Source organism: Chiloscyllium plagiosum, unplaced genomic scaffold (assembly GCF_037043375.1).
Source record: "Chiloscyllium plagiosum isolate Xiang-an unplaced genomic scaffold, Cpla_swu_hap1 HiC_scaffold_31, whole genome shotgun sequence".
Lineage (NCBI taxonomy): Eukaryota > Metazoa > Chordata > Chondrichthyes > Orectolobiformes > Hemiscylliidae > Chiloscyllium > Chiloscyllium plagiosum.
The window spans coordinates 3,430,488-3,457,412 of NW_028270169.1; the positions used below are offsets into that span (position 1 = coordinate 3,430,488).

The 26,925-nt window shown below is 51.8% G+C and overlaps 2 protein-coding genes across 2 annotated transcripts in view; one reads left to right on the plus strand and one right to left on the minus strand.

The window, feature by feature from the left end:
* LOC148141843 (pigment epithelium-derived factor-like) overlaps positions 1-5,776 on the plus strand; it is a 74,897-nt gene extending 69,121 nt beyond the window's left edge. The window contains exon 8 of the mRNA XM_087977139.1: positions 5,137-5,776. Within this exon, the coding sequence (XP_087833265.1) occupies positions 5,137-5,411 (275 nt within the window). The 3' untranslated portion in view covers positions 5,412-5,776. The remainder of the gene's footprint in view (positions 1-5,136) is intronic.
* Positions 5,777-11,319: 5,543 nt separating this feature from the next.
* The window catches only part of LOC122563885 (unconventional myosin-Ic-like), a 55,679-nt gene continuing 40,073 nt past the window's right edge, over positions 11,320-26,925 (minus strand). The window contains exons 23-27 of the mRNA XM_087977080.1: positions 24,457-24,592; positions 22,282-22,352; positions 20,516-20,613; positions 19,130-19,229; positions 11,320-12,874 (exon numbers count right to left, since the gene is read on the minus strand). Of these exons, the coding sequence (XP_087833206.1) occupies positions 12,848-12,874; positions 19,130-19,229; positions 20,516-20,613; positions 22,282-22,352; positions 24,457-24,592 (432 nt within the window). The 3' untranslated portion in view covers positions 11,320-12,847. The remainder of the gene's footprint in view (positions 12,875-19,129; positions 19,230-20,515; positions 20,614-22,281; positions 22,353-24,456; positions 24,593-26,925) is intronic.

Here is a 26,925-nt window from a genome sequence, read left to right on the forward strand (position 1 = left end):
TGAGGGAGTGCCGCACTGTCGGAGAGTCAGTGCTGAGGGAGCACTGCACTGTCGGAGGGTCAGTGCTGAGGGAGTGCCGCACTGTCGGAGGGTCAGTGCTGAGGGAGTGCCGCACTGTCGGAGGTTCAGTGCTGAGGGAGTGGGCACTATTGGAGGGTCAGGGCTGAGGGAGAGCCGCACTGTTGGAGGGTTAGTGCTGAGGGAATGCTGCACTGTCAGAGGGTCAATGCTGAGGGAGCACCACACTGTCGGAGGGTCAGTGCTGAGGGAGTGCCGCACTGTCGGAGGGTCAATGCGGAGGGACTGGGCACTGTCGGAGGGTCAGTGCTGAGGGAGTGCCGCACTGTCGGAGGGTCAGTGCTGAGGGAGTGGGCACTGTCGGAGAGTCAGTGCTGAGGGAGTGGGTACTGTTGGAGGGTCAGTACTGAGGGAGGCCCGCACTGTCGGAGGGTCAGTGCTGAGGGAGTGCCGCATTGGCAGAGGGTCAGTGCTGAGGGAGCACCACACTGTCGGAGGGTCAGTGCTGAGGGAGTGCCGCACTGTCGGAGGGTCAATGCGGAGGGACTGGGCACTGTCGGAGGGTCAGTGCTGAGGGAGTGCCGCACTGTCGGAGGGTCAGTGCTGAGGGAGTGGGCACTGTCGGAGAGTCAGTGCTGAGGGAGTGGGTACTGTTGGAGGGTCAGTACTGAGGGAGGCCCGCACTATCGGAGGGTCAGTGCTGAGGGAGTGCCGCACTGTCAGAGGGTCAGTGCTGAGGGAGCACCACACTGTCGGAGGGTCAGTGCTGAGGGAGTGCCGCACTGTCGGAGGGTCAATGCGGAGGGACTGGGCACTGTCGGAGGGTCAGTGCTGAGGGAGTGCCGCACTGTCGGAGGGTCAGTGCTGAGGGAGTGGGCACTGTCGGAGAGTCAGTGCTGAGGGAGTGGGTACTGTTGGAGGGTCAGTACTGAGGGAGGCCCGCACTGTCGGAGGGTCAGTGCTGAGGGAGTGCCGCACTGTCAGAGGGTCAGTGCTGAGGGAGCACCACACTGTCGGAGGGTCAGTGCTGAGGGAGTGCCGCACTGTCGGAGGGTCAGTGCTGAGGGAGTGGGCACTGTCGGAGAGTCAGTGCTGAGGGAGTGGGTACTGTTGGAGGGTCAGTACTGAGGGAGGCCCGCACTGACGGAGGGTCAGTGCTGAGGGAGTGCCGCACTGTCGGAGGGTCAGGGCTGAGGGAGTGCCGCACTGTCGGAGGGTCAGGGCTGAAGTAGTGGGCACTGTAGGAGGGTCAGTGCTGACCGAGTGCCGCACTGTTGGAGGGTTAGTGCTGAGGGAGCACCACACTGTCGGAGGGTCAGTGCTGAGGAATTGCCGCACTGTCGGAGGGTCAGTGCTCAGGGACTTCCACACTGTCGGAGGGTCAGTGCTGAGGGAGTGCTGCACTGTCGAAGTGTCAGTGCTGAGGGAGTGCCGCACTGTTAGAGGGTTAGTGCTGAGGGAGTGCCTCACTGTCGGAGGGTTAGTGCTGAGGGAGTGCCGCACTGTCGGAGGGTCAGTGCTGAGGGAGTGCCATACTGTCGGAGGATCAGTGCTGAGGGAGTGCCGCACTGTCGGAGGATCAGTGCTGAGGGAGTGACGCACTGTCAGAGGGTCAGTGCTGTGGGAGCGCCGCACTGTCGGAGGGTCAGTGCTGAGGGAGTGGGCACTGTCGGAGGGTCAGTGCTGAGGGAGTGCCGCACTGTCGGAGGGTCAGTGCTGAGGGAGTGGGCACTGTCGGAGGGTCAGTGCTGAGGGAGTGCCGCACTGTCGGAGGATTACTGCTAAGGGCGCGCTGCACTGTCGGAGGGTCAGTGCTGAGGGAGTTGGCACTGTCGGAGGGTCAGTGCTGAGGGAGTGGGCACTGTCGGAGGGTCAGTGCTGAGGGAGTGCCGCACTGTCGGAGGGTCAGTGCTGAGGGAGTGCCGCACGTTCGGAGGGTCAGGGCTGAAGGAGTGGGCACTAAAGGAGGGTCAGTGCTGAGGGCGTGCCGCACTGTCGGAGGGTCAGTGCTGAGGTAGCACCGGATTGTCGGATGGTCAGTGCTGAGGGAGTGCCGCACTGTCGGATGGTCAGTGCTGAGGGATTGCCGCACTGTCAGAGGTTCAGTGCTGAGGGATTGCCTCACTGTTGGAGGGTTAGTGCGGGGGGAGTGCTGCACTGTCGGAGTGTTAGTGCTAAGGGATTGCCTCACTGTTGGAGGGTTAGTGCGGGGGGAGTGCTGCACTGTCGGAGTGTTAGTGCTGAGGGAGTGCTGCACTGTCGGAGGGTCAGTGCTGAGGAAGCGCCGCACTGTCGGAGGGTCAGTGCTGAGGAAGCGCCGCACTGTCGGAGGGTCAGTGCTGAGGGAGTTCCGCACTGTCGGAGGGTCAGTGCTGAGGGAGTGGACACTATTGGAGGGTCAGTGCTGAGGGAGTGCCGCACTGTCGGAGGGTTAGTGCTGAGGGAGCGCCTCACTGTTGGAGGGTTAGTGCTGGGGGAGTGCCGCACTGTTGGAGGGTTAGTGCTGAGGGAGCGCCAAACTGTCAGAGGGTCAGTGCTGAGGGAGTGCCGCACTGTCGGAGGGTCAGTGCTGAGGGAGTGCCGCACTGTCGGAGGATCAGTGCTGAGGGAGTGACGCACTGTCGGAGGGTCAGTGCTGAGGGAGTGCCGCACGTTCGGAGGGTCAGGGCTGAAGGAGTACCGCACTGTCGGAGGGTCAGGGCTGAATGAGTGGGCACTAAAGGAGGGTCAGTGCTGAGGGCGTGCCGCACTGTCGGAGGGTCAGTGCTGAGGTAGCACCGGATTGTCGGATGGTCAGTGCTGAGGGAGTGCCGCACTGTCGGATGGTCAGTGCTGAGGGATTGCCGCACTGTCAGAGGTTCAGTGCTGAGGGATTGCCTCACTGTTGGAGGGTTAGTGCGGGGGGAGTGCTGCACTGTCGGAGTGTTAGTGCTAAGGGATTGCCTCACTGTTGGAGGGTTAGTGCGGGGGGAGTGCTGCACTGTCGGAGTGTTAGTGCTGAGGGAGTGCTGCACTGTCGGAGGGTCAGTGCTGAGGAAGCGCCGCACTGTCGGAGGGTCAGTGCTGAGGAAGCGCCGCACTGTCGGAGGGTCAGTGCTGAGGGAGTTCCGCACTGTCGGAGGGTCAGTGCTGAGGGAGTGGACACTATTGGAGGGTCAGTGCTGAGGGAGTGCCGCACTGTCGGAGGGTTAGTGCTGAGGGAGCGCCTCACTGTTGGAGGGTTAGTGCTGGGGGAATGCCGCACTGTTGGAGGGTTAGTGCTGAGGGAGCGCCAAACTGTCAGAGGGTCAGTGCTGAGGGAGTGCCGCACTGTCGGAGGGTCAGTGCTGAGGGAGTGCCGCACTGTCGGAGGATCAGTGCTGAGGGAGTGACGCACTGTCAGAGGGTCAGTGCTGTGGGAGCGCCGCACTGTCGGAGGGTCAGTGCTGAGGGAGTGGGCACTGTCGGAGGATCAGAGCTGAGGGAGCGCCGCACTGTTGGAGGGTTAGTGCTGGGGGAGTGCCGCACTGTTGGAGGGTTTGTGCTGAGGGAGTGCCGCACTGTCGGAGGGTCAGTGCTGAGGGAGCGCCAAACTGTCAGAGGGTCAGTGCTGAGGGAGTTGGCACTGTCGGAGGGTCAGTGCTGAGGGAGTGCCGCACTGTCGGAGGGTCAGTGCTGAGGGAGTGCCGCACTGTCAGAGGGTCAGTGCTGAGGGAGCGCTGCACTGTTGGAGGGTCAGTGCTGAGGGAGTGGGCACTGTCGGAGGGTCAGTGCTGAGGGAATGTCGCACTGTCGGGGGGTCAGTGCTGAGGGAGTGGGCACTATTGGAGGGTCAGTGCTGAGGGAGTGCCGCACTGTCGGAGGGTCAGTGCTGAGGGAGTGGGCACTATTGGAGGGTCAGTGCTGAGGGAGTGCCGCACTGTCGGAGGGTCAGTGCTGAGGGAGCGGGCACTATTGGAGGGTCAGTGCTGAGGGAGTGCCGCACTGTCGGAGGGTTAGTGCTGAGGGAGCGCCGCACTGTCGGAGGGTTAATGCTGGGGGAGTGCCGCACTGTTGGAGGGTTAGTGCTGGGGGAGTGCCGCACTGTCGGAGGGTCAGTGCTGAGGGAGCGCCGCACTGTTGGAGGGTTAGTGCTGGGGGAGTGCCGCACTGTTGGAGGGTTAGTGCTGGGGGAGTGCCGCACTGTCGGAGGGTCAGTGCTGAGGGAGCGCCGCACTGTCGGAGGGTCAGTGCTGAGGGAGCGCCGCACTGTTGGAGGGTTAGTGCTGGGGGAGTGCCGCACTGTCAGAGTGTTTGTGCTGAGGGAGAGCCGCACTGTCGGAGGGTCAGTGCTGAGGGAGCGCCAAACTGTCAGAGGGTCAGTGCTGAGGGAGCGCTGCACCGTTGGAGGGTCAGTGCTGAGGGAGTGGGCACTGTCGGAGGATCAGTGCTGAGGGAATGTCGCACTGTCAGAGGTTCAGTGCTAAGGGAGTGCCGCACTGTCAGAGGGTCAGTGCTGGGGGAGTGTCGCACTGTTCAAGGGTCAGTGCTGAGGGAGCGCCACACTGTCAGAGGGTCAGTGCTGAGGGAGTGCCGCACTGTCGGAGGATCAGTGCTGAGGGAGTGGGCACTGTCGGTGGGTCAGTGCTGAGGGAGTGGGCACTGTCGGAGGGTCAGTGCTGAGGGAGTGCTGCATTGAAAAGAGTTTGGAAAGATCCAAAGGAACAGAAGACCTGTTAGATGTTTGTGAGGAGTTAAAGATTTGGAACACACTGCTGGAAAAGGCAACGTTATCGGATTTAATGATGAAATGTGAAATGGGATTAGGAAATCCATAAATTACAAAGCCCCAGGCTGTTTGAAGGGAGAAAGGAGTGAGACTAAAGTACACAGCTCCAAATCAGTGTGTCCAATCGGATTGAGCTTAGCTTTGTAGCAGTCAGCTCCAGGTGAAGTGTATCCATTCAGGAGTGCATATCTCTCCACTGTGACATCTGCTGATCCCGAAAATGGGAAGATTCTCTCCTTCCTGCCCTTGCTGCTTTTAAACTATAAACAGAGTGAGCTCAGTACTATTTTCTGGAGTGATGAGGCAAGATTATCAAAGGTCAAATTTGAAACCAATCTGTCAAAGTTGAAAACCTCTTTGTTTTAACACAGGTCTGTCTGCTCTGTACACTCCAAGTCAGCTGAATAAAATTACAAACGAGGCATTGATGATCTCCAGCATAAAGCACCATGCAGTCCTAAGTTTGGAGGAAAGGGGTGTTCAGGCAGCTCCGACAAGCAACCCCAGTGACAGAGAACTCACGATAGACTTCCACGTCACTCAGCCCTTCCTGGTGGTGTTGTACGATAACCTGACTGGCTCTTTACTGCATATCGGGAAGGTCCTGGATCCCAGGGGTCTTGTGGGACACTCTGGTCTTCAATAGACAATGGAAGAAATCTGGAATATTATCCACAAACAGAACCATCACAAAATCACCAAACTTTTCACATAAAATACATTCCCTTTGACATCTCACCCATAGCCCTGATCTGTTCTTTCAGACTTACCTAAGGTTTTACTTTATCACAGCTCAGTTCAGATGAACCAATTTCATCCCTCAGTAACACCTACCCTGTCTTCTGTACCCACTGGGATTGGCACAGCCCCTGGGTGCCTGGTTCATATCGATTATTGACTATGTTAATTCCCTAGGGCAGTGAAGGCTCTGCAGAAGCTGAATGTATTCTCTCAGCAATGATCGAGGAAGATCAGCATACAGCGAGAAAATAAAACTGTGCAGAACATGTGGCCCTCTGTGTTTCTCTTCTGTGTGGGGAATGAACACTGCCAGCTGGCTCCAGCTCACTGCTCTGAGGAGGGTTTGGGAGGTCAGGCAGTGGTTAGCCAGCACACTCAGTCATGCGCAGACTCAGTTCGGTTTCACTGAGCTCGGGAACGCTGTCAGACAGGTGACCTCATGTTCCAATTCTAGTTTCTGATCTTCAGCAGTTCTTTGCTTTTACATTAGTTTGGGGAAGAGGACACGAAGGAGAATTTTCCTCTTGTCAGAGAATTTAAAACAAGTGGGTATGGCTTGAAATGGAGGTGTCAGGAACAGGGCTATCAAGCAGCACCTGCTCAGCAATAACCTGCTCGGTGACCTGCCCAGTTTGGGTTCCCCCAGGGTCACTCAGCTCCTGACATCGTTACAGCCTTGGGTCAAACCTGGACAAAAGAGCTAAATTCCAGAGGGGAGGGGAGAGAGACAGCCCTTGACACCAAGGCTGCATTCAACCGAGTGTGGCATCACGGAGCCCTGACAAAGCTGGAATCAATGGGTATCGGGGGACACACTGTCCACTGCTTGGAATTATACCTTTCTTTACTCACTCACAGGATGAGGGTATCTCTGGCCGGGCCTGTATTTATTGCCCGTCCCTAATTGCCTAGAGGGCAGTTAGAAGCCAACCACATTTCTTGGGCCTGGAGTCACATTTAGACTAGAGATAAGGATGTTAGTTTCCTTCTGTAAAGGACATTAGTGAAGCAGATGGGTTTTTACAAGAATTGACAATGGCTTTATGGTCACCATTAAACTCTCAATTTCAGATTTTTATTAAATTCAAATTCCACCATTAGTCATGGCAGGATTTGAACCCAGATTCTGGGATATTACCTGGGTCTCTGGAATAACAATCCAACAGTTTTCCATGCTGTACATCTCTATGACTCTAATAATAACACGTGGCCATCTCCTCCCTGACTCATGGGACACAGGAGAATGGTTGTGGTTGTCAGAGGTCAGTCATCACTGCCGACGGTTCTCAGGGTAATGTCCTTGGCCCAACCACTTTCAGCTGGACAGAATCCAGCCTTGGGCAGACAATTGGTAAGTAATATTGGCGCCACATAAATGCCAAGCAATGACCATCTCCAAAAAAAGACATTCCAAACACCGCCCCTTGCCATTCCATGGTGTCACCACCACTGAATCCCCCGTGATCAACATCCAGGAGTTACCATTGACGGGACTTGTCACATAAATAGAACAGGGCGAAAGTGAGGACTGCAGATGGCGGAGATTACAGTCAACAGTGTGGTGCTGGAAAAGCACAGCAGATCAGGCAGCATCCGAGGAGCAGGAGAATCTAGTACTAACTCTCAACATAAATAGAACAGGTTAGGGGTTAGGATTACCACAGCAAGTAACTCCCCTCCTGACTCCCCACAACCTGTCCCACCATCTACAAGGCACAAGTCAGGAGTGTGATGGAATACTCCCCACTTGCCCTGGATGGGGGCAGCTCCAACAACACTCAGGAAGCTCGACACCATCCAGGACAAAGCAGCCGCTTAATTGGCACCACATCCACAAACACCCACTCCCTCCACCACCGACGCTCAGTAGCACCAATGCTCAGTGTGTGCTGTCTACAAGACGCACTGCAGAAATTCACCCAAGATCCTCAGACAGCACCTTCCAACTACTCCCACCCAGAAGGACAAGGCAGCAGATCCAGGGGAACACCACCCCCTGAAGGTTTCCCTCCAAGCCACTCACCATCCTGACTTGGAAATATATCGCCATTCCTTCATTGTTACTGGGTCAGAATCCTGGAATTCCCTCCCTCAGGGAAATTGTGGGTCTCCCCACAGCACATGGACTGCAGTGGTTCAAGAAGGCAGCTCACCCCCACCTTCTCAAGGGGCAACTAGGGATAGGTAATAAATGCTGGTTCAGTGAAAGTACAGAGCCTGTTATTTATGCAGGTGGCAGTTTAATCTGCTCATTTATTCTTAGATTTGTTGCCAGTATCCTTTTCTGTCATGGACTGTTTTATCATTTGATATATTAATATTTTTCTCACTTGCCCCATCTCTACTCTTTCATTCACCAAATCATGATTGATTGCCTCCATTGTGCAGCACATTCTACAGTGTTCCCATCAAACATTCCTAGGACTCTGGCAGCATGGCGGTTCGATATAGAGTAAAGCTCAGTCAACAGTAAGATCCCAGACTGGAAAAGGGCAGATCTTAGGAGTCTAAAGGTTGAACTGGAGATATTAATTGGAAATGCATTTTGGTGCATAAAACAGTGAATGAAAATAGGAAAATTTCAAATAGAGTAGGAGCCAGATACACATCCCTGAGAAATAAATACAGGGTGTGTAAACCGAGAGCACTCTCGGGGACGAACGATATTGATGAGAAAATGAGGAAGAAAAAGCAGGCGTGGGATGTGCACCAGAAGAATAACAACAATTGGAATCAGGAGGAGGATCTGAAAGGCAGGAGCGAGGGTAAGGCTGGAATAAGGCAGGCTGTGCTAAACCAAAAGGTAAAATGGTAAAAGGTTAGTTAAGGATAGAGTGGGGCCCATAAGGAACAAAGACAGAGAGCTGCTCACTGAAGCAAACCAGACGGCACAGGAAGTAAGTGAATATGTTGCTTCTGTCTTCACCAAATTATTAACATGGGGATAGTGACCGAGTTGAAAAGGTGAGTGTTGAGCAACTGAGCAGAACGGTGACAGATAAAGAAGAGGTGCTAAGAAGGCCGGCAACAATCCAGTTCAGATGTGGAGAGGTTCATGTGGGATGCATCCTGGCTTGCTAAGAGAGCTGAGGCACTAAGTTGCAGAGCTGTTGACTGAAATTTTCCAGGCCTGTCTGAACACAGGACTAGCCCTGTGGAACTGGAGGATTGCAAATCTGACCCTGTTATTTAAGAAAAGGACACAGGATAACCCAGGAAAACCAGAGGCCTGTCAGTAGTGGGGAAACTGATGGAGGCCATCATATGGAATAAGGTGAATACATACCTAGAGAAAAATAATACAAGACAGTCAACATGGCTTTGTCAAGGGCAGCTAATGTCTGACAAAGTGAATTGAGTTCTTTGACCAAGTAACACAGGCAATGGATGAGGGCGGTGCTGAGGATGTCCCATATTTGGACTTTCAGGAAGTATTTGATATGATGTCACATGGTAGGCTGCTTAGAAACTTAATAACGTCTGGGATAGATGGGTCCTTTGCAGCATGGATTCGAAGTTGGTTAAAAGCTAGGAAACAGAGGGTAGGTATAGATGGGCATTTCTCAGATTGGGAACCTGTTGAAAATGGTGTCCCAATGGATCAATGTATATCTGATTTACATAAACAATTTGGAGATTGGTGTTGTGGGCAAGATCTCTAAATTTGGAGTTGGTAGTAAGTTAGGAAGAATAGGGAATGGTGAGGATGAACTTCAGAGGGATCTTGTCAAATTGGCCAAATGGGCAGATACCTGGCCATGAATTTTAACACAAAGAAACGTGAGGAAATGCAGTTTTGGAGAAGAAACACAGAAAGAGAAGACTCTGTGATCTCAATGGTTCAACTCTGAGGGGAAAACAGGAGCTGGATCACCAAAAGCAGCCGACAGGACCCTTGGGTTTATAAATCGGGGCATCCAGGATACAAGCAATGAGAGGTTGCTCCACCTCCACAAATCATTGGCCAGACCTCATCTGGAGTAATGTGCTCCGTTCTGGGCACTTTATTTAAGGAGGGACGTTAAAGCCCTAGAGATACAAAATGATATTTACTAGAATTTTACATCAAGCAAAGATTAGAGAGATTGTACTTGGAGAAAGATGATGAGGAGGTGACCTTACTTAGATTTTCAAAATTATGAACCATTTTGACAGGGTAAAGAGAGATATTCTGCTTCCACTAGTTAGTGTGTCAGTAACTAGACAGGAGTCCTGCACTGTCGGAGGGTCAGTGCAGAGGGAGCGGGCACTGTCGGACGGCCAGAGGTGAGTCCCGCACTGTCGGAGGGTCAGTGCTGAGGGAGTGGGCACTGTCGGAGGGTCAGTGCTGAGGGAGTGCCGCACAGTCGGAGGGTCAGTGCTGAGGGAGTGGGCACTGTCGGAGGGTCAGCACTGAGGGAGCGTCGCACTATCGGAGGGTCAGTACTGAGGGAGTGGGCAGTGTCGGAGGGTCAGCACTAAGGGAGCGTCACACTGTCGGAGGGTCAGTACTGAGGGAGTGGGCACTGTCGGAGGGTCAGTACTGAGGGAGCGTCGCACTGTCGGAGGGTCAGTACTGAGGGAGTGGGCACTGTCGGAGGGTCAGTGCTGAGGGAGCGCCGCACTGTCGGTGGGTCAGTGCTGAGGGAGTGGGCACTGTCGGAGGGTCAGCACTGAGGGAGCGTCGCACTGTCGGTGGGTCAGTACTGAGGGAGTGGGCACTGTCGGAGGGTCAGTGCTGAGGGAGCGTCGCACTGTCGGTGGGTCAGTGCTGAGGGAGTGGGCACTGTCGGAGGGTCAGCACTGAGGGAGCGTCGCACTGTCGGAGGGTCAGTACTGAGGGAGTGGGCACTGTCGGAGGGTCAGTGCTGAGGGAGTGGGCACTGTCGGAGGGTCAGTGCTGAGGGAGCGTCGCATTGTCGGAGGGTCAGTGCTGAGGGAGTGCTGCACTGTCGGAGGGTCAGTGCTGAGGGAGTGCTGCACTGTTGGAGGGTCAGTGCTGAGTGGGCACTGTCGGAGGGTCAGTGCTGAGGGAGCGTCGCACTGTCGGAGGGTCAGTGCTGAGGGAGCGTCGCACTGTCGGAGGGTCAGTGCTGAGGGAGTGCCGCACTGTCGGAGGGTCAGTGCTGAGGGAGCGTCGCACTGTCGGAGGGTCAGTGCTGAGGGAGCACCGCACTGCCGGAGGGTCAGTGCTGAGGGAGTGGGCACTGTCGGAGGGTCAGTGCTGAGTGTCAGGGGCACCATTTTGAAAATAAGGCAACACCTTCACTATGAGGTGGAGTGAAATGTCCCCAAGGTTACTTCTTCAAGGAGAAGCAGGGAGATGCTCGTTCAGCTCACAGGCCATTCCCCTCTCAGTCTGGCCATTGATACAGCTACCTGTCTGGGACTCGGACGTGTACAAAATGGCTGCTTCTATAACACAACAGAGGCTGCACTTAAATTCCTCAATTGATTGTAAAGTGTACTGGGACATTGTGATTGTGAAGTGCATGATAGTAACACAATGGCTTTGCTTTCTCAAATGGGGTTGTGTACCACAATGATTTCCCCGGGTTCAATTCCCATTAGGAACCGGGGTGCAGAGAGATCTCGAAAGGAGAGACAGGCAATGAGGAAATAAACACTATAAATAACAAACTGATAGATCACCCCAATCCAGGTCCCTGATTCCCAACGATACGGTGTTAATGCCAGCTGTAAGCTGGGCTGTGCATGTACAAGGAGGGTTGGAGAGAAAGGAGAAAGAGTGAGCAGGAGCAATTAATATCAGGAGGAAGTGGTGAGAGCCCTGTCCACGCTCTCCCAGGGATGATAAAGCCATAGATAACCAAAACAATTGAGACATTTTTATTGAAAATGAGATGGCTTCACATAATATCCATCTATATAAAGCTTATTACAATCTTCTTTATTAATTTTTTGAAGTATAATTACTTTTGAAATTCTCATCTTGTTCCACAACAGATTGAAGTGAAGATTTCTGTTCCTGTTTCTGTTAAACCTCTGATGCTGACAGTTGTTTCTCGGAGTTGGGTGGACGGTGGGGATTGTAGTTTGTCCAGAACCACAAGAGTAGGCAGCTTTGTATAGTAAAACCAGTCTCTAAAGCCCCGCCTCAGTTTACACACCTTCCAACACAGCTACATGTCCCAGTAGTTTGTTGATATTGACATCGCCTTAGCAGCTCACAAGGAAGACTGAATACCCTCAAACAAGTCTCTCTCGTCGCTGACGGAGACTGATGGCATGTGCTCTGTACATTACCAGCCCTTGTCGAAAGACTCATTCACATGTTCATCTGTTGTTCAATCTTTCACCATTTCTTCAAAATGAATATAGCTTCAAACATGGAGGTGGAGTGGGGGAGGGACACTGAACACACCTGGAGAATGGACTGTTTGTGGCTGAGATAGTAAACAGGGAATGAGAGAATCTGCAGTATTAGGCTGACCCTTTACTGAGGTCCCATTATACAAAGAGCTAGCAGTTACTGGACATCACGCTATGGCACCAAGTTAAATGCTCATTTACCAAATATAACGCCAAAACCAGGGGCAGGTTAAATCTCCTGGTCTGGTCTGAGTCAGTTGCTATCCAATTGTGGGATTTAACCTTTAATATATTTTGATAAAGGCCTGAAGCACACTTTGTGGCACCTGTACAGTCAAGAGAGTGACAAGCAAACCAGTGTCAGTTATCACCCACTAAAACTGCACATAGATTTGGGAAATGGATCTGATTTTCTTAGCAACCACCCCAAAGCTGTGGCTTTAGGCAGAGGGCAGGGGCTTTTTAACAACGATGGGGGTGAGGGAACCATCAGCAACTCTGCATCACCTGAACAACTCAAAGAAACATCTCCAGACAACGGGATTGTATATAAAAAAAACATCACTTGGTTCATTTCCTCAGCAACCTCTAACCTTGAAGGCAGCACTCCTGAACATGGTCTCCTCCTTATTGAGGGCTCATGGGATCAGAAGTTTCTGTTTGGAACCAAGGGAATTTCTGTGGACAATACCTATTCTATCGCTTTATATGTCACACATGCACTGCGGCAGTCATGTGATTCAACTCACTGAGTCATTGATCACAACAGCCATTTTAATATAAATTTTCTTTCTTTTCTTTGCATGATTAAAGTATAACTCGGACTCTTCAGTTCCTGCTGTGGAAGCAGAGGCTTTGGCAGTCAAGGGAAGCAGTGTAAAGGAGGTCAGAGAATTGGGGCCAAGGTGGGCCTACTCAAATGCCTCACCAATAAATGTACAAGCTCCTTGCTTTGTTACAGATGCTGCCAGTCACACCTTCCAGCCATCCATCTGTACAATGGGCAGTCACTGGGCCTCACCGGCAGCATCATCTGGAGTTCAGTCTTGGAGCCACCTACACAGAGAGAAAGGGCAAGTCAGACTCACGTCCACACCTGTTTCCCACCCTGCTCCCCCACTCAAACACACAGTCATCCAAACTACAGGCAATCAAACAACACCCACTCCAATCTGCTCAGAAGTCGCTTTCTACACCCATCAGAACATAATTCAGGACGACATGAAGAAGCTGCACACGAGTACAGCAAATGTGCGTTAAACTTTCACCCCGATGTGGGGTCGGCTTCAGAAGTGAGAGTGTTTGTAAGTCAGGACCCACCCCCGTACTTTCCTTTCAGATCACACTGCAATGCAGATCCTCAACAGGGTCAGTGTGTTGGGACCAGTTTTATTTAGAATCAGCATTAACTAATCCCACTGCTCTCCCGAGTTACTAGATCTTCCTGCATCTGAAGTGTTTGTCAGGTTTCCTGAATGTTGTCTGAATCACATCCTGTCACAAGTGTTTGAAGAGTTCTCGTTTCCATTCTCTGTGTGACCTTGTTAAATGATATTCACACTCACCACACAGTCACCAACCACGGAAGAGAGAGCTTTCTCAATCCACTCTATCAGAATTCCCCAGCGTCTACTTTGCTCAAGTGAAAACAATGATTCTATCCCTGATCATACTCAAGCTTCATTCTGGTAGGGGAGGGGGTCAGTTAGCTCAGTTGACTGGAAGGCTGGTTTGCAATGCAGAGTGATTCCAAAAGCGTGGGTTCAATTCCCACACCAGCTGAGATTAACCATGAAGGACTCTCCTCAATTCCTCCCCTCACCTGAGGTTTGGTGAGCCTCAGGTTAAACTGTCACCAGACACCTCTCCCTCATGACAGACCAGCCCTGGGTCCTCTGGGACTACAGTGACTCTGTACACATCATGGTCGGTTTGTGCCATGCTCCTTCTGTGATGACACTGTCATTGTGGGTAGTACAGCAAAGGCAAAAGAACCTAACCAAGATTTTGAATGGGTGTCACTGGGTGGGCTAGGGTTTATTGCCTGTCCCTAGTTGCCCCTTGAGAAGGTGGGGGTGAGCTACCTTCTTGAACCGTTGCAGTCCCTGTGCTGTGGGTTGACCCACATTGCCCTTAGGGAGGGGATTCCAAGATTCTGACCCAGTGACAGTGAAGGAACGGAAATATATTTCCAAGTCAGGATGGTGAGTGCCTCCTTGGAGGGGATCTTGCAGAGGGTGGTGTTCCCATGTACCTGTTGCCCCTTGCCCTTCTAGATGGAAGATGGTATCTAAGGATCTTTGGTCAATTTTTGCAGTGTATCTTGTACACACTAATGCTGTTTGTACTGCATGCCTTGTTAATAACTACTATTTTTTAATTGGCTCTATCATTTATTTTTAGGGAATTCTCTCTCACACTTCAGTTTATTAATTCTGTGTGAGTGAGGGCGAGAGAGTGAATGAATGTGTGTGGTGTTGTTGGGTTGTGCGTGGGGAGTGGGAGTGTGTATAACAGAGAGCAGGGATGGTGTCTGTGGCCAGCTCAGTTTGCCTGTGCTCTCTCTCACGGCCCAGTCTGATCACTGTTTCCATATCCCTACACAGGGCTCAGTGATCAGCCCTGACTCACTGGCTGTTAGTTAACAGTGAAGCAGAAAACTCCTCTTGGGGTCTGACCCCCAGGGATTTTCACTGCAACAACTATTCTGTGATGAACACAAATTCTGAGGCTCCACTTTTTATAGATTCTGGTTTTAAAAAGCAGAGTATTTAACCTGTAAATAAAAACAACCCCTCCCAGGAGGTTCTTACTCCACACACACATCCTCTCTCAGAGACACCCACACCCACACACCCTCTCTCTCACAGAGACACCCACACACACACACACCCTCTCCCTCACACAGAGACACCCACACACACACACCCTCTCTCAGAGACACCCACACACACACACACCCTCTCCCTCACACAGAGACACCCACACACACACACCCTCTCTCACAGAGACACCCACACACACACACACCCTCTCCCTCACACAGAGACACCCACACACACACACACACCCTCTCCCTCACACAGAGACACCCACACACACACACCCTCTCTCACAGAGACACCCACACACACACACACCCTCTCCCTCACACAGAGACACCCACACACACACACACACCCTCTCCCTCACACAGAGACACCCACACACACACACCCTCTCCCTCACACAGAGACACCCACACACACACACCCTCTCCCTCACACAGAGACACCCACACACACACACCCTCTCCCTCACACAGAGACACCCACACACACACACACCCTCTCCCTCACACAGAGACACCCACACACACACACACCCTCTCCCTCACACAGAGACACCCACACACACACACCCCCTCTCTCACAGAGACACCCACACACACCCTCTCTCTCACAGAGACACCCACACACACCCTCTCTCAGAGACACCCACACACACACACCCTCTCTCACAGAGACACCCACACACACCCTCTCCCTCACACAGAGACACCCACACACACACACCCTCTCTCTCACAGAGACACCCACACACACACACCCTCTCCCTCACACACAGACACCCACACACACACACCCTCTCCCTCACACACAGACACCCACACACACCCACACACACACACCCTCTCCCTCACACAGAGACACCCACACACACACACCCTCTCCCTCACACACAGACACCCACACACACACCCCCTCTCCCTCACAGAGACACCCACACACACACACACCCTCTCTCACAGAGACACCCACACACACCCTCTCTCAGAGACACCCACACACACCCTCTCTCAGAGACACCCACACACACACCCTCTCTCTCAGAGACACCCACACACACACCCTCTCTCTCAGAGACACCCACACACACACCCTCTCTCTCAGAGACACCCACACACACACCCTCTCCCTCAGAGACACCCACACACACACCCTCTCCCTCACAGAGACACACACACACACCCTCTCCCTCACACAGAGACACCCACACACCCTCTCCCTCACAGAGACACACACACACACACCCTCTCCCTCACACAGAGACACCCACACACACACACACCCTCTCCCTCACACAGAGACACCCACACACACACACACCCTCTCCCTCACACAGAGACACCCACACACACACCCCCTCTCCCTCACACACAGACACCCACACCCCCTCTCCCTCACAGAGACACCCACACACACACACCCTCTCCCTCACACAGAAACACCCACACACACACCCTCTCTCACAGAGACACCCACACACTCTCTGAGACACCCACACACACACTTTCTCAGAGACACCCACACACACATCCTCTCTCTCACATAGACACCCACACACACACCCTCTCACACACACACACACCCACACCCCCTCTCCCTCACACAGAGACACCCACACACACACACCCTCTCACACACACACACACCCACACCCCCTCTCCCTCACACAGAGACACCCACACACACACACCCTCTCACACACACACACACCCACACCCCCTCTCCCTCACACAGAGACACCCACACACACACACCCTCTCCCTCACACACACACCCTCTCACACACACACACACCCTCTCACACACAGACACCCACACCCTCTCTCACAGAGACATGCACACACTCTCACCCTCTCTCTCACACAGAGACACCCACACACAACACACCCTCTCTCAGAGACACCCACACACACCCTCTCTCAGAGACACCCACACACACACACCCTCTCTCAGAGACACCCACACACACCCTCTCTCAGAGACACCCACACACACCCTCTCTCAGAGACACCCACACACACACACCCTCTCACACAGAGACACCCACACACACACACCCTCTCTCACAGAGACACCCACACACACACTCACCCTCTCTCTCACACAGACACCCACACACAACACACCCTCTCTCTCACACAGCGACACACACACACACACCCTCTCTCTCACACAGCGACACCCACACACAACACACCCTCTCTCTCACACAGCGACACACACACACACACCCTCTCTCTCACACAGACACCCACACACAACACACCCTCTCTCTCACACAGCGACACACACACACACACCCTCTCTCTCACACAGCGACACCCACACACACACTCACCCTCTCTCTCACACAGACACCCACACACACACACCCTCTCTCTCACACAGTGACACACACACACCCTCTCTCTCACACAGCGACACCCACACACACACACACTCTCTCTCACACAGACACCCACACACACACCCTTTCTCTCACAGACACCCACACACACACCCTCTCTCTCACAGACACCCACACACACACCCTCTCTCACACAGACACCCACACACACACCCTCTCTCACACAGACACCCACACACACACCCTCTCTCTCACAGACACCCACACACACACCCCCTCTCTCTCACACAGCGACACCCACACACACACCCTCTCTCTCACACAGCGACACCCACACACACACCCTCTCTCTCACACAGCGACACACACACACACCCTCTCTCTCACACAGCGACACCCACACACACACTCACCCTCTCTCTCACACAGACACCCACACACACACCCTTTCTCTCACAGACACCCACACACACACCCTCTCTCACACAGACACCCACACACACACCCTCTCTCACACAGACACCCACACACACACCCTCTCTCACACAGACACCCACACACACACCCTCTCTCACAGACACACACACACACCCTCTCTCTCACAGACACCCACACACACACCCCCTCTCTCTCACACAGCGACACACACACACACACCCTCTCTCTCACACAGCGACACCCACACACACTCACCCTCTCTCTCACACAGACACCCACACACAACACACCCTCTCTCTCACACAGCGACACCCACACACACCCTCTCTCTCACACAGCGATACACACACACACACCCTCTCTCTCACACAGCGACACCCACACACACACTCACCCTCTCTCTCACACAGACACCCACACACACACCCTTTCTCTCACAGACACCCACACACACACCCTCTCTCACACAGACACCCTCTCTCTCACAGACACCCACACACACACCCTCTCTCTCACAGACACCCACACACACACCCTCTCTCACACAGACACCCACACACACACCCTCTCTCTCACACAGACACCCACACACACACCCTCTCTCTCACACAGACACCCACACACACACCCTCTCTCTCACACAGACACCCACACACACACCCTCTCTCTCACACAGACACCCACACACACACCCTCTCTCTCACACAGACACCCACACACACACCCTCTCTCTCACACAGACACCCACACACACACCCTCTCTCTCACACAGACACCCACACACACACCCTCTCTCTCACACAGACACCCACACACACACCCTCTCTCTCACACAGACACCCACACACACACCCTCTCTCTCACACAGACACCCACACACACACCCTCTCTCTCACACAGACACCCACACACACACCCTCTCTCTCACACAGACACACCCACACACACACCCCCTCTCTCACACAGACACCCACACACACACCCTCTCTCACACAGACACCCACACACACACCCTCTCTCTCAGACACCCACACATACACTCTCTCAGAGACACCCACACACAGTCTCTCTCAGAGACACCCAACCACACACACACTCTGAGACCCCCACACACACCCTTTCTCACAGACACACACACACACCCTCACCCTCTCTCCTAGACACACACACACACACACACCCTCACCCTCTCTCCTAGACACACACACACACACTCTCACCCTCGCTCTCTCAGACCCACGCACACACACACCCTCTCTCTCACAGACCCACACACACCCCCTCTCCCCCTCCCCCTCTCTCAGAGAGACACACACACCCTCACCCTCTCTCTCACAGAGACACCCACACCCTCTCTCACAGACACACATACACACACACCCCCTCACCCTCTCTCTCACAGACACATACACATCCCCTCACCGACACACACCCTCACCCTCTCTCTCAGACACACACACACACACTCTCACCTTCTCTCTCACAGACACACCCACACCCTCGCTCTCACAGGCACACACACACGACTCACACTCTCTCTCACAGGCACACACACACGACTCACACTCTCTCTCACAGACACACACACACACACACACACACACACACAAAACATCAGTTGCCCATGTTGAGGAGGTAACCGCTGTGAAAAAGTACAAGGACATTAGCTGTGCCTGAGCATTTCCAAGTGAATCTTACCACAGACAGGTGTCCATTCTTTGATTTTGAAATTATCAGTTCCGATCCGGATGTGAAATCAATGATCCCTTCTTTCCCATGCTTGATTGTGAACTTAATGCTGGGGAAAAAAGTGAAAACACATCATTTGGCAAAACGTGTTCGCCAGCTCACTGTGAGGATTCCGGAACTCAGGGCAAGATGCCCACTAACACTGGCAGCTGTCTGGATCCAGCCAACACTCAATAATCCAATCTCTCCCAGACAGTGGTGTCCAACAAAATCAAACAACCTTTTGCCCAGTATCATTGCTCAGCCCTTCGGACCAAACCGTATGGAACCCAACCACTTCATAATGCTGCAGTGAACTATCCACTGCCCCATCCCCCATCAAACACTCCCAGGACAGGGACAGCACGGGGTTAGATACAGAGTAAAGCTCCCTCTACACTGTCCCCATCAAACACTCCCAGGACAGGGACAGCACAGGGTTAGATACAGAGTAAAGCTCCCTCTACACTGTCCCCATCAAACACTCCCAGGACAGGGACAGCACGGAGTTAGATACAGAGTAAAGCTCCCTCTACACTGTCCCCATCAAACACTCCCAGGACAGGGACAGCACGGAGTTAGATACAGAGTAAAGCTCCCTCTACACTGTCCCCATCAAACACTCCCAGGACAGGAACAGCACGGGGTTAGATACAGAGTAAAGCTCCCTCTACACTGTCCCCATCAAACACTCCCAGGACAGGGACAGCACGGGGTTAGATACAGAGTAAAGCTCCCTCTACACTGTCTCACCATCAAACACTCCCAGGACAGGGACAGCACGGGGTTAGATACAGAGTAAAAACAATGACTGCAGATGCTGGAAACCAGATTCTGGATTAGCGGTGTTGGAAGAGCACAGCAGTTCAGGCAGCATTCGAGGAGCTTCGAAATCAACGTTTTGGGCAAAAGCCCTTCATCAGGAATGGTGAAGGGCTTTTGCCCGAAACGTCGATTTCAAAGCTCCTTGGATGCTGCCTGAACTGCTGTGCTCTTCCAACACCGCTAGTCTAGATTAGATTAGATTACTTAGTGTGGAAACAGTCCCTTTGGCCCAACAAGTCCACACCGACCCGCCGAAGCGTAACCCACCCATAATCCTACATTTACCCCTTACCTAACACTATGGGCAATTTAGCATGGCCAATTCACCTGACCTGCACATCTTTGGACTGTGGGAGGAAACCGGAGCACCCGGAGGAAACCCACGCAGACACGGGGAGAACGTGCAAACTCCACACAGTCAGTCGCCTGAGGCGGGAATTGAACCTGTGTCCCTGGCGCTGTGAGACAGCAGTGCTAACCACTGGGCCGCCCATCAGTGGGAGGAGAATTGTTTGTGGCTCAAACACTTACCTGCCCTGGTTAATGTTGATACTGTTTGCTTTATCAGCTGCCATGGCCAATTTTGTCAATGTCTCAATCACATGGTCGCTCCGTAACACAACATCACCCTTCAACAGAACACAGAAAGGTATCAGACTGAGATGTATTTAACATGGAGCACGCTGCCTGGCAGCGAGGTGGCACCAGATACAACTATAATATTCCAAAGGGAATTACAGAAATACCTTGGCTGTCTGACTAAAATACACACATCACTGACTTCAATACAGACAGTCACAATTAGAGTGGTGCTGGAAAAGCACAGCAGGTCAGGCAGAATCCGAGGAGCAGGAAAATCGATGTTTTGGGTAAAAGCCCTTCATCAGGAATTCCTTCCTGATAAAAGGCTTTTGCTGTCCATCGATTTTCCTGCTCCTCGGATTCTGCCTGACCTGCTGTGCTTTTCCAGCCCCACTCTAATTGTGACTTTAATCTCCAGCACCTGCAGTCCCCACTTCTGCCTGAATACAGACAGTGTCAGTGGAGGGACACAGACCCTGATTCTGTTTATTAACCGTTTGGGGAGGTTGACAGGGTTTTTCTCTCTCTCTCTCTCCACAGACTCTGTCACGCCTGCTGAACACTTTCAGCATTGTTCATTTTTATGATTGGAGATTTCTAGCATCCATGGTATTTCATGTCTGCACAGGACAGGAACAGACCAATAACTGGCTCAGGGCAGTATATCATTGACATTTCACGGTGGACTCCCTATTGTTTTGGATAGCCACAACAGAAGTGATTTCAGCATCTTTGGTAGGTCCATGGCTGACCCTTATAGCCCACTGCTGGATTGAGAGAGCAACTTTAGCATGACCAGCCAGCCCAAGGAACTTCATAGGTGCGTGAACAGACACATTTTGACCCTGAACAGTTCCAAGGTGGTGGGCGGGCAGGAAAAGGTGAACTTTAGGTCCAGTCTTAAAGAGAGAGAGTGGAAAGGTTCAGGAGGGAATTTGAAACTTAGGGCCCAGGGTACTGGCCACAACCTGCAGAGAGATATCGAGAGGTGGAACTAATGCTGAGGTAATGAATAGAAGGTCAGGATGGGAAGGACACAATGGAACTCAGATGCCAATGGCATGGAGTGGGTTTCTGGGTAAAGCACCATCATGCCTTGTGCACCTTCAGAATGATGTGAAGCATTATGCAAATAGGTAGCTAATAACAGGGTTTCACTGCAGGAAATGTGACTACCAATTAGCACACAGCAAGCTCCCACAACCAGCAATGTGCAAATCAGCAGAGTGACCAGGGGGTAATTACTGGTCAGGACACTGTAGAGACTGCTGGACCTCTCCAAAAATCTCCCGGGAAACCTCACCCTTGACGGCTTTTTTGGTTTATCTTCCTAAACAATGTACAGCTGTCTCTCTGCCCTGAGACAGTCAGCCTGGATTCTAAGCTTCATGTGCTGGAGTAGGATTTGAAAAAACAGTTCTCTGATTCAGCATGAATGGCCATGCACCCCCCCCCCCCCCCCCCCCCCCGCCACCCCGAGATTGAGTAAATGTGTAAGCGATTACATTGGAGTAAGTGAGGATGGTGTACAGTAACAGGCAATGCAGCAGATATTCAGGGGGGTTACTGATTGACCTGGATTGTCCGACATCGTTAACAGAAGGAGCTTCACAAGTAAACCTGAGGCTATGCGGAGGAGTCTCACGGTCTACACAGTTCAGTTGACTGTCAGAGCAGCTGGAGCCAGAGGAAAGAACAACAGTGTATCTACAAACCTTCTGCTTGTTATCCTCACAGGGGACATGGAGAACAAAGAGTCCATCACTCAGGGAGCTGACCGATATTCCTGAACACAGCAAAGAAAAAAAAACAACATTCAAAACACAGGAAATCAATGGCAAAAACCGAGGTTAATGGGTGTGATCTTATCACCATCACAGAGAAAGGTTTACTGGGAGATTAAAGCTGGGAATACTTATTCAGGGGTATGTGACTATTTGTTGGAAAGGGGTACCATTATTAATACAGGACAGAAAAGGTACAACAGTAAAAAATCATGAATTGGAGGCTTATCGAACCCATATGGGTGGAGGTAAGAACTCATCAAGGGAAGACAACACTGGTGGGAGTAGACTATATGCCTCAGAAAGGAGCAATACAGTGGGAGGGGGAACACATCAGGGCACAACAAGGGCATGTAAAAACAGCCCGATATTAATCATGGATGATTTTAATCTTCATGTAGATTGGGAAAATTAAATTGACAGAGATAGCCATAAGATAGAATTCAGAGTATACTGGAATAAATTTCCAGAATAATTTTTGTGGATCTAACCAGTGATCAGGCAGCATGTAATGAGGTAGGCTAAATAAATGCCACTACAGTAAATGATCCTTCAGGGCGCAGTGACCATAACATGGCCAAATTTACCATTCAATTTGACAGAGAGAAATTCACAAAGGATTGAGTGGCAGGAGTGGCTGCAGTAGACAGGGGGAAGAGTGTAGCAGCAAAGGCAGAGATCTAGGAAACCAGTCATGACCCGCAGTGAAGATATCATCCAATCAGGATGAAGGATTTTAGGAAGGCGCTAAACCATACAACAGGTAAGTTAAGGATAGCAACCTTAGGCTGAAAGAAAAACACACACATATAAGGTGGCAAAGATTTGGGGTAAGCCAGGGGCTTAGAAAAGGTCACCAGAAAAAATATAAATGGAGAAAATGAACAATGGAGGTAACTTTGCACGTAAAAAGCTTCTGTAAATAAATAGAGGCACCAATGTGAACACAGGCCATCACAGAATGAGATTGGGGAAATAATACTGAGGAAGGAAGAAACTGGAGAGGAGTTGAATAAATACTTTACATTGGTCTTCAAATAGAGAATTCCTTAATAATATTCCAACAGTACAAACCAGTCCAGGGTAAAAGGTGGAGGAGGGTGTGGTGGAGGAAGCCGATCCAAAAACCATCACCAGGGCAACACTACTGCAGAGCTCGTGGGGTTAAAGGTCCTTTATCCCTGGAACTGATGGGTTGCTGCCTGGGATATTAAAAAAAGGGGCTATAGAGGCTGCAGTTGTTCAAGGTCAGGCTTCTCAGTGATACAGAAGTTTGATACTACCAAACCATGGAATCATTACAGTGCAGATCGAGGCTGTTCAGCCCATCGTTTCTGCACTGACCCACTGAACAACATCCTACTCAGATCCAGCTCCCTACCCTATTCCCATAAACCCATATTTCCCATGGCCAATCTGGGTGAAAGTGAGGACTGCAGATGCTAGAAATCAGAGTCTAGATCAGAGTGGTGCTGGAAAAGCACAGCAGGTCAGGCAGCATCTGAGGAGCAGGAGAATCGACGTTTCAGGCAAAAGCCCTTCGTCAGGAATGACGAATTCCTCACTCCTGATGAACAGCTTGTGCCCGAAAAGTCAATTTTCCTGCTCCTCGGATACTGCCTGACCTGCTGTGCTTTTCCAGCACCACTCTAATCTAGACCCCCATGGCCAATCTACCCTAACCTACACATCTTTGGATTGAGGGGGGAAACCGGAGCACCCAGAGGAAACCCACGATGACAGAGGGGAACGCCAGAGATGGAAGGAGCGAGGAAGGTAAATAAATTATAATCACGAAGAAAGAGGAGAAAAGTGATTCGGAAGGGGAATGGAATGTTCTTCTTTACTGGAAGGGGAAACTTGGGGATGATGTACTACAGTTATACAGATGTTGGTGAAATCACATCTGCAGTACAGTGGACAGCACTGGTCTCCTTATTTGTGAAAGGGGAAACCACACAACATGCAGTTCAGGGAAGGTGCGCTCAAAATGGCACCTGGATGAAGGGGGCACCTTATGAGGAAAGGTTGTGCAGACCCTGTCGCTCCTGCCAAGCATATCCTCTCCCACTTTGTTCCTTGCCACACCCTCCCCACACTCCGTACCATTCAGATGGACGTAGTCAATCTTCTGTTTGAGTTTGGCTTCTTCCATGATCAAGGCACTGTCTGGAGTCACCAACAGCTGCCGTGCTCTCGGCCTGTAGCCATTCCGATCGTACTTTGTCACAGCGACAGCGTACTGCAAGAAAACACACCAGGTCTTACTGAGAGAGAGAGAGCACATACAACCGAGGCGTGTGTGTGTGTGTGTGTGTGCGTGTGCGCGTGCGCGCGCACCTGCAGGGTGGGGAAACAATCCAGCCTGACAAACGTTAAATCACAAACACATCAACCAAGAATGTCCTGAATGGTACAGCAGGTCCCCAAAGCCAAACGGGCTGTCTGCTGGTAATGGGCATCTTCCATGGAACTTGAACCTGCCACTCCCACTCCCACTCCAGTCTCAGAGGTTACCAGCCCAGATTAGGATCCTGTGCCTACTCTCACCTTTTGGCTGGGCGCAGTTCCACATTCCTTGGTTTCCTCTACCCTCTACCTTACTGCACAGGTTGAGGGTATTCAGCCCATCCAGTCCTTGCTGGTGTCTATGTTCTTTCATAGACCTTTAGTGTTATTTTTCAAGTATTTATCCAATTCACTTTTATAAATTTTTCTTTGAGAATATTCCACAGTGCATTCCAGATTGTCATGAGTCTGACCTTGCAGTGGTGAATGAAGTGGAGATGATTTTGATTTCGTTGATGATTGCACAATGTTCTGCACCACTCCAGATAGCCCTCTAATACCGAGGAAGGCCATGATCAAATGTAACAGCGTCCAGGCTTGGGCTGACAAATGGCAACTAACTGAGTCACATTTGTCCAAACCCACACTTCTCTTACTTATCACAGTGTGATCCCTTCAGGCAAGTTTTGTTGATTTCATTCAAGATTTCCGAAGAAGTCCATGCCTAAATACCAGGCAGTGACCATGTCCAATGACAGACAACCTAATCACTAGCCCTTCACATTCATCACTGAATCCACCACAAGCCTGGGAGTTACCAATGACTAGAATGGACTCACCCCATAAACACAGCGGCTACAGGAGCAGATCAGAGGCTGGGAATCCTGGAGCGAGTAACTCCCCTCCTGACTCCCCAAAGCCTGTCCCACCATCTACAAGGCACAAGTCAGGAGTGTGATGGAATACTCCCCACTTGCCCTGGATGGGGGCAGCTCCAACAACACTCAGGAAGCTCGTCACCATCCAGGACAAAGCGGCCGCTTGACTGGCACCGCACCCACAAACACCCACTCCCTCCCCCACCGACGCTCAGTAGCAGCAGTGTGTACTGTCTACCAGATGCACTGCAGAAATTCACCAAAGACCCTCAGACAGCACCTTCCAAACCCACAACCACTTCCACGCAGAAGGACAAGGGCAGCAGATACAGGGGAACACCACCCCCTGCAAGTTCCTCACTGAGCGCCTCACCATCCTGACTTGGAAATATATCACCATTCCTTCACCGCCACTGGGTCAGAATCCTGGGATTCCCTCCTTGAGGGCATTGTAGGTCAACCCACAGCACAGGGACTGCAGCAGCTCCAGAAGGCAGCTCACCCCCACCTTCTCAAGGGGCAATACATACTGACCAGCTAATGAAGCCCCCATCTCATGAATGGATTAAAACATGGCCCTTCCCTCCCAGGAGCTGACTGGGACTCACTGTACTGTACTGTGCAAGAACTTCTGAGTTTAAACTCTGGGCCTGGGGGGCAATGTTAAGGTTGACCCCACCCCCACCCCCCCGTACAGTACTGAGGGAGTGCTGCACTGTTGGAGGTGCTGCCTTTCAAATGAGACATTAAATTGAGGTTCCAACAGCCCTCTTATGTGGATGGAAATGATGCGCCATCATGGAGACCCCCCCTTAAAAATGTTGGGGTTGATATTTAGCTCATATTGAGCATCACGAAAACCTACACAATCCCATCATTGTTATATTGCTGATCGCGGGATCTTACTGTGTACAGGTTAGGTCCAACATTACTGCATTAGGCACATTACAAAAGTATTTAAGTGGCTGCAGCACACCTTGAGACAGCAGTGGTGCTATATAAATGCACATCATGCTTTGCTCTCCCTCATTGCCATTGCTCGTGCAGAGCAACAGTATTGCTATTGATTTGCAATTCCAGACTAACCAGAACTTGGAACACAAAGATCTTTCATCCCTTCAAACCTGTTCCAAGTAGATGATGGTTGATCTGGAGCTGATGATGATCTGGCTCCAGAATTCACCACCCTCTCACTGAACAACAACAGCAGCCTCAATGTGATGAGATGCTGCCTGATTCCCAACAGAATGTGACTACCAGATCACCACAACTGAAGGTTAGCTATTTGCATTTGATAAAAAACTGATTTTCCGTAACAGAACAAGCTTCTGCCCCTCACTGACTCTCGATGACAATTTCCTTCCTACTGTTTATCACAGCCGGAAGGTTCTGTCCCTGTCCTACTGTC